This window comes from Neomonachus schauinslandi, chromosome 7, assembly GCF_002201575.2.
Source record: "Neomonachus schauinslandi chromosome 7, ASM220157v2, whole genome shotgun sequence".
In the NCBI taxonomy this organism is placed as follows: domain Eukaryota; kingdom Metazoa; phylum Chordata; class Mammalia; order Carnivora; family Phocidae; genus Neomonachus; species Neomonachus schauinslandi.
The window spans coordinates 103,652,587-103,661,379 of NC_058409.1; the positions used below are offsets into that span (position 1 = coordinate 103,652,587).

The following is an 8,793-nucleotide window of genomic DNA, read 5'->3' on the forward strand; positions in this document are numbered from 1 at the left end:
TTAAGAGGCGACTCATGACTAAACCGTTCCCCTCCAATCACCCAAAATAAACTACAGTTGTAACAAGATAAATAGGATGTGCTTCTCCTTGCTGAGTGCATTGACTTAAGGCATAGGCACATTTCCCCCTCTTTGAACAGAGACGGTGTAATCCCCTGTCCCAGCACAAGAGCTGGCCAGGGTGACCCTGTAGCACGATGATGAAGGTGGAAGGATGAGAGGTAGCTGATGGCGGGAACGAGAGAGCTGCTTCCACATACCAAGTAGTGGTGCTGCCGGGCCATGGGAGCACAGCGAGTCCGAGAGAGACACATGGCTCAGTTTATATTAATTTCCAGTGACCATTTCCAGGGGCATGTATTTCACATCTGTGATTCTTGGGTCACTATTCTTGGGAGAAAACATAATGGTGGATTTAGGAATAGGAATATCCCAACAACAAATATATATATATATATGTATGAAGATGGAAGCCAGAGTTTGTGCATGCCTTTAGAAATAAAAGGCAAGTCTCTAAATTACCTACCAGTCCCGAGATACATAGAAAAATTAATTAGGTTTTCTATGCTCCTCTTAATTAGGTTTCTATCCCTAAATGGCTTCTCTTCAGGTGAGGGTTCCTCTCTTGAGGATTGATGGACAGGATTTTGACTGACCTGATCATTTGGGGCTGGAGTCTGCTGGATAAAGTCAGAAGTGAGGATGAGACCGATTCTGAACCATTTTTTCCTTTAAACAGAGACACATCACCCATTTATTCTTTGCCTGTCAGGCCACTGAGTAGCTTCCAGCCGACTGAGGAGCAGCTGTTACCCCATTTTGTGCTGATTTATAACTCCTATTTTGACTGTGGGATAATAGGTGATTTTTGAAGGAAGATAGCAGGAGTTGGGTGAGCAGTTCAAACTTTGCTGAACCTCATCCCCCACATTCATCCAAAAGCCCCAGTACATTTGGCTATGAAGGCAGAAGAGCCATTTTGTGTTCCTACAGCTGACTTCTATGGCACTGCCCCATCCCTCACTTGAAGAGGGGGAAATGGGCCAGCCTTCCTAAAGCTAAAAATGGAAACGAAATGTCTATTTCAATATGACGGTCTCAGTGCTTGAGCGTGACTTGGAGATTCCCACCATCACTGCCCTGTAATGACACTAAAGGGGAAGATATGCGGCTCCTCAAACATGTTGGTGAATATTCGGTAAGTGTCCGATACACTGTGATTTTTGAAGGGTTTGGGGTATTGGGCCTGAATCAGTATTTTGATCTTATCATGTAGGTGGTGGGGTTGACATGGAAATGATGGTGGATATCACAGGGTCACCCATGGTTCCTTTTGTACTGAAACCTCATTTTATACAGAGGATATATATATTTATTTATATCTATTTATATATTTATATCCACCCACACGCATACACACACACACACACACACACACACACATGCACGCGTGCACACACACACACGCGCACACGGTCTTTGATAGGCTTTCTGTGTTCTAGTAAAAATAGCTGGCAGCCAGTATCTAAAGACAAAAACGGCCTTTATGCTGCCGACAATGTCCACTATGGATGGTCTCTCAAAGGCAGACACTTGTGTTTATCTGACAAGTGGAACCAGTTCCTGCCTGGGACAGGAATAATCTCCCATTGGCGCAGACGCAGATCTCGAAGACCTTCTGCCTCGTTCCTGTAGGCGTGTAGGATCCGTGAGGCAGTCTAGGTAGTTGGATTTTCGCAGCATCTAACTTAATCTAAGGAGAGCGAATAGGAAGGAAAGAGTAGTTAGAAGCTGCCATTTATTCTCTTGACATTCAGAGACAGGAGATGAATGTTCAACCTAAATGAGCACCTACTATGTGTTGAGTATTCTAGGCACTGAGAATTCAGAGATGAACATGACAGATAAAGTCTCTACCCTCACAGAAGCTTATATTCTACCAAGACAATGTCATGCTGGTCTATATTAGCAAAAGTGTGCAAAGGTATATCAGGTAGAATATGAACTGAGTCCCAGAGTGAAATGCATTTGGAAATGCTGGGTTAACCATTTCTTTACTACGGGCCTTCAGACTCTCAGCTAGGTCTGTGTGCATGGGAAGACTTCAAGAATATGGAGTACTTTCCAGTCTTAAACGACTGGTAAGATTATAATCAATTCCTCCAGAGGCCGGATTCTGAGAGCTATAATCTGCATAGGTAATGTAGTCACTATTTCTAAATGTGTGTGATTTGGAGTTTGTAGCTGTTTGAAGACACCATTTTGATAAGAGAATGCTTTATCTGAATAGCTCTTTTAAAACAAATGTAGCAAATGCCAAACCAATCAAAAGGTGGATTTGTTGCACACAAGCAGGTGGAGATGGATAACCTCTAAGCAGATATGAAAAGTGGAATAGAGTTTTGCTTTAAAAAAATACAAAGCTTTTCCTCTATTTAAAAACTCTTAAATTGGAAGGTTCACTTCTGAATGTGATGAAGACATTTTTAAAAGTTTGCAGTTTAATCCTACTTTCTTGGGATTTGGCTTACCGTGTCTACACAAGGGCAAGCAGCTATTCTGTTCACCAAAGTGGGATTATGTCAGGTAGAAGAAGGAATATGTGCAGTCCTCCATCCTCTCGTTGCCTACTCTACCCTATCTTAGTTTTGCCTTGTCCTGATTGGGCATAGCTGCTGGCTCCCACTCCCCATTCTCAAAGTAGTAACATACAATGTAAACTTTAAAAGCGACTATGAGTAAATTATGTTCAGCTTGAACCAGATGCACGTGATATACAGCTTAATTAGGCTGGCTACGTAAATCTTGCTTTTGGGTGAGAGACAGAATTCAGAAGCAGCATTCATTTTCATAGCCATGTGCATAATTCTGTCGTTGTAGTATATGCTATTACATCAGCACTTTACAAATAATGAGTCATCGCTCCTACATGTTGTGGGTTAGGCTTATAACTGTGCTGTTCGACATATTTGTTCCGGACATAAAACCTTCTGATTGGCTCCTCTTGTTAGAAATGCAGGATCCACTTTGGTGTTAAGGGAGTCTGGGAAAGTTGTGGGGAAGGTTGGCTTGTTGGCGCTGTGTCTCTCTGGACCTACATCCATCTCACCCCTACCTCTCCATCTTTGGACTCCAGCCTCAGCTCGGTTCTGCAGGTGGCTTCCATATTGCCGGCTTCTGCATTGATTTCAACTCCTTTGGGGGCCTCCATCACCAGAGACCGGGTCGGGGACTCCAACCTGAAATACCCACAAGATGAAGATTAAAAACCCCATTTCATTTTTTTTTTTTGGTAAATTTGAGAAGCAGTTGCTGCTCAGAGCATTGACACAAAATGGCATTTCAGTATTTGATCAGGAAATCTTTCCAGCTTTGCTTTACAAACCTGGTCAAGTTTTTCAGGGAGGAAGTAACCTATCTGGGCCTTATCTTCACTGCATATTGAAAAGATTGCAGGAAAGGTGTTCTAGGATCCTGGCTTCATTTTATCTTACATCTACTCAATTATTGCTTTATTGGTATAATTAGCCAAATTCTTACATAAGTTTTGTTTATTTTTGGAGTAAGGCGATCTCGAGTCTCAACTGCACTTTCTAAAATTGGTAGATATTCCTTCTACTTTGTCGAAAGAAGCAGAATCAGATAGAGTTTAAACAAGGGACCTAGGAGTTAGGCAGACCTGACTCAAGCCCTGGGACTGCCATGATCTGACCCCGGCAAGACTCTTCGTCCCTTCCAAAGGTTCTCAAAGCCTCAGTTTTCTCATCTATAAAGTGCCTCAGATGGTGCTTGCCACATTGGAAATGCATTATACGTGTTAACTATTGCCATTACTGCTGTTACTATTGTTAGTATACCAGCAAATCATAAAGAAATCTCAGGCCTTACTCAACTGGTTGTCAAGAGAAGAGAGGAACAGATCATTGGTTGCTGGGGGATGGAGAGGGTAAGGGATTTGACGGCAAAGGGGCAGCGTGAGAAGGAGAGGTTCTGGTGATACAACTATTCTGTATCTTGACTGCAGTGCTGGTTACATGGCCCTCTGTGTTTGTGAAAACTCACATAACTGTACCCCCAAAGAGCGGATTTTCTTATATGTAATTAAAAAAGGAGAGAAGGTGAATCAGCTACACTCCATGTTAATTATGATGGCAAAACAGGCTAATACTCCTTAGAAAGATCTTTGCCTAATGCATTTAATGGGGAAAATGTTAACCATGCCCTGAATAGTCTTTGATTTTAATATTATTGTCAAATAGCTGTGGATGAAGATCCTCTTCTCTGTTCACAAAGGAGGTGTCCTAACGTAGGAAGCACAGACTCAGCATGGCTCTCAAACGGCTCTGATTCAGACGAGTTTCCTGTGTTTTATTTGTGTGTCCCCAACTTCCAGACACTTAGAACATGTTAACGAGGAACAACATCCTCTCTGCCAACTGCTGGCTCCCTGTTCTGCTTCCACCACTCCTTACCAACCCTCTTGGGTTTCAGTAAGTGTCAGGAAGAGCTGACCAGTAGGAACACCACCACTGAGCTACCCCAAGTCCCACCCCACAGGTGCCAAGAGACAGCTCTTCACACTTCTCCACTGGTGTCTGCATTTCCCCTGCAGTGACTCAACCAGAGTCCCAAAGAGGAACGACAGGTCTATAGTCGTGGTGAAAGACTGGCTTGAACTTCTGCTGAACTCATTCTTTCCTTTCTGACCCCTCCCCTTGTAATGGCAAAAATCCCCCTTCCCTACTGGCTCCTCACAAGACCTTCACCAAGGGGATGCTGAGCTGGGGTGGTTCTACCTCTAATTATGCTTTACTTCATTTGCACATGGTTTCTCTCATGAAACCATCAGTACAAGGGGGGAGGGTCTTTTTTTTTTTTTTTTTTAAAGATTTTATTTATTTATTTGCGAGAGAGAGAATGAGAGACAGAGAGCATGAGAGGGAGGAGGGTCAGAGGGAGAAGCAGACTCCCTGCCGAGCAGGGAGCCCGATGCGGGACTCGATCCGGGGACTCCAGGATCATGACCTGAGCCGAAGGCAGTCGCTTAACCAACTGAGCCACCCAGGCGCCCGGGGGGAGGGTCCTGACACCGGAGCAATAGGGAGTGACATCTGTGCAGTGCAGTCTTGCCTCGGACCGTCATCCAACTCAGTTCAGCTCCTCCCATGCTCTTGATCCTCTCACTTTTGAAACATGAGGGTGCTTTTGTGCTATTTTCTTTGTTTTTCTCCCACAAAGTCTGGCTGGCTTACACAGTTTATCCTGCATTTTCTAACGTCTTCGGTTTTTACTCAGGTGGATACCTCTCCCCTTATGGTGTAAGTTTCCCTTCCGGTAAGATTTCTGCTCAGCTCCAACTTTGTTCACCTTCTTCTCAGTGGTGCTGCTGTGTCATCCACCCTGCCCAGGTGACAGTCCTCATGCCATCTTCTCTTTCCCCTTCTTCCCTCTCTTATTTGACCAGTTAACTTACAACTTCTCCCTACTCAGTGTACTAACTCATCTCTAACCTGGACTGTTCGAGTGCCTCACACATTTTGTCTCTCATTCTTCCTTTTTGCCCGTGTACTTCACACATGAGTCTGTTTCCTGAAGTACATTGGGAATATGTCCCTTCTCTTCTCAGTAGGTGCCGGACACTGCGCCAGGTGCTTTATATGTAGTATCTCATTTAATCCTCACAAAAGTCCTATGACTTCAGTACTCTTAGTCTTGATTGTACCCACAAGGACACAAAGGTGAGAGACTTGCCCAGGGTTGTACATCTAGTAAAAGGGCAGAGGCAAGCTTTGAACCCAGGTTTAGCCAGTATGTTATCTACTACATCTCATCACTTCCAGAAAAATTGGACTTCTTTCCTGTCTATCTTCACACTGTTCTTTGCAGTTAAAGGCCACCTTTTCATGGAATTAGCGCCTGTATTTCCAAAACCAGTATCTGTCAATAAGGGGAGGGTGTAAGTACTGCGTTTGGCTCAGGGATGCAGCCTTCCCAGCACGCAATATTTCTCACACCCTAACTGACATCAGTGACATCAAATTCAGGATAGGGTGAGTGTGTCCGTATTTGGTATGTAGCACTCACACTGAATGATTCATACAGAAAGATAGCTGGGGTAAAAAAAGAGCCTGACGTAGAAAAAAATGTACGGAGCTAGGAGAACTTTATCAGATGAAGCACCGGCATTTCAGACAGGCATTAGAATTCACTTACTCTTGTTCACTTCTGTGGGCTCTGAGATCAGCAGGAGGGCTCCAGGGCCAGAGAAGTAGCTTCAGAATGACTGCTGTCTTTTTCCCCCTCTCAGCCTTGGAAGTACTAAGTTGCTGAGAAAGGGAGCTACTCTGAAACTGCTATTGTGAAAAGCTACAATAAGGTAGAAATGACAATTTCTTGAAGCAGAGACAAAAAGGTAACTGTTTCCCAGCCTATCTTAACGTCTTTTGCTGTTAGGCAGACTTAATAGTTTGTTAAGATAGATATTCCTTACTGTTAATGTTCATCTTCCCATTGTGGAAAAAAGCTCCTACAAGAGCCCCGTGGGGCCTGCACAGAGCAGGAGGAACGCTCCTGTGAGGTCAACTTCCGACCCTAGATAACCAGTCACAGCACAATGGCTAAAATGGCCTTGAGCAAGGAAAAAATGGGAGGAGGCTCCCTTCTGATGGGGGGCAGCTGAGGGTCCTGCTGGCTCTTGGAAAGGAATACTGCTTCCATTAGAAGAGAGTGTAGCCCTCTTACGGCAGGACTGAAAAAGACTCAGAATGGAATAATGACCAGGTCCGGAGGCCCTGGGGTTGGGCCAGGTCCTCAACAAGAGTTCTCGAAGGTGAGCATCAGAATCCCCTAGAGGGCTTGTTAAAACACAGACTGCTGGCCTCCACCCCAGAGTTTGGATACAGTAGATCTAGAGTGGGGCCTAAACACTTGCACTTGTGGCAGGTTGAAGCTGCTGGTTCTGGAACCACACTTTGAGAACCACTGTTCTAAAGCAAAGGTCATAAGCTCAGGAGCCCATGAAGACGAGACAGGTGCTGTAAATTAGTGACCCATAAGGAAGCTGTGAGGAAAACAGTCTCTGGACAATAATACATGGCAAGTGATGGAAATGCTTTCTACAGGGGGCAGCTTCTATTCTAAATTTGGCTGATTACTGATGACCTTGGTCATGTCCTGAGCTCCTTTTCCTCTTCCCACCATTTCCTTTTCTCAAGAGTAACTACTATTATGAATTTTGTGTTGACTGTTTTCTTGCTTCCCTTTATAATATCACTACAGGTTTGCCTCCTTATACAATACACTGTTTACCATTGCATGTTTTTGAACTTGACATAGAACATTTCTACTTAGGTAGACTTTCCAGTGACTTTCCCACCTCAACATTATATTCCTGAGATGCCTCCATGCTGTAGCACATAGCTGTAATTTATTCAGTCTCCTTGGCATTCTCTATTGTGATTTGTTCATCCCTCTGTTGGACATGTGGGTTGCTTCCAGGTATTTGTTTCCATAAACAGTGCATCTATGCATATTCTGCATGTGGTTCCTGATGCACACATGTAATTTTCTTTAGGACGCATATGTGAAGAGTGGGATTGTTGGCTCCTAGGGTATGTGTAACTACAGCTTTATTAGGTATAAGTTGTGCATAGGAGTGTACTGTATACAGTTCCCACTAGTAGTATATAGAGTTCGGTCATTCTACTCTCTTGCTAGCATTTGATAATATTTTAGTATGAAATGAGTGTGAAATGGGATGCTATTGTCTTATGTACGTCTTCCCAGATTAGTAATGGAGTTAAGCATCTTTTCATTTGTTTGTAAACCATTTGGGATTCTCCTTCAGTGAAATGTCTTTTGTCCATTTTAATTGTTTTTATTGTTGTTATTTTGTGTGTGTGAATTTTAATAGTACTTTATATTCTGAAAAATAATTATTTAGCAGTTCTATGTACATACAATTTCTTTTTTGAGTCTGTGGTTGTGTCTCTTCACTCTGTGCTTAGCGTCTTTTCAAGAACGAAGTTTTACATTTTAATGGTGACAAATTTATGATCTTTTCTCTAGGGTTTGTGTTTTCTGTGTCTTTTTTTTTTTCTTCATTTTATTATGTTATGTTAGTCACCATACAATACATCATTGGTTTTTGATGTGGTGATCCACGATCCATTGTTTTCATATAACACCCAGTGCTCCATGCAGTATGTGCCCTCCTTAATACCCATCACCGGGCTAACCAATCCCCCTCCCCTCTAAAACCCTATTTGTTTCTCAGAGTCCATAGTCTCTCATGGTTCATCTCTCCCTCCAATTCCCTCCCCCAATTTTTACCTTCCTTCTCCTAATGTCCTCCATGCTATTCCTTATGTTCCACAAATAAGTGAAACCATATGATAATTGACTTTCTCTGCTTCACTTATTTCACTTAGCATAATCTCCTCCAGTCCCATCCATGTTGATGTAAAAGTTGGGTATTCATCTTTTCTGATGGCTGAGTAATATTCCATTGTATATATGGACCACATCTTCTTTATCGATTCATCTGTTGAAGGGCATCTCAGCTCTTTCCACATTTTGGCTATTGCGGACATTGCTGCTATGAACATTGGCCCTTCTTTTCACTACATCTGTGTCTTTGGGGTAAATACCCAGGAGTGCAATTGCTGGGTCATAGGGTAGCTCTATTTTTAAATTTTTGAGGAACCTCCACACTGTTTTCCAAAGTGGCTGTACCAAATTGCATTCCCACCAACAGTGTAAGAGGGTTCCCCTTTCTCCACAACCTCTCCAACA

The 8,793-nt window shown here is 43.2% G+C and overlaps 1 protein-coding gene across 1 annotated transcript in view; it reads right to left on the reverse strand.

Annotated features, from left to right (window-relative positions):
- Nucleotides 1-824: 824 nt before the first annotated feature.
- The window catches only part of SGCD (sarcoglycan delta), a 382,459-nt gene continuing 374,490 nt past the window's right edge, over nucleotides 825-8,793 (reverse strand). Inside the window, exons 7-8 of the mRNA XM_021697353.2 lie at nucleotides 3,116-3,239; nucleotides 825-1,753 (exon numbers count right to left, since the gene is read on the reverse strand). Coding sequence (XP_021553028.1) covers nucleotides 1,580-1,753; nucleotides 3,116-3,239 — 298 coding nt within the window. The 3' untranslated portion in view covers nucleotides 825-1,579. The remainder of the gene's footprint in view (nucleotides 1,754-3,115; nucleotides 3,240-8,793) is intronic.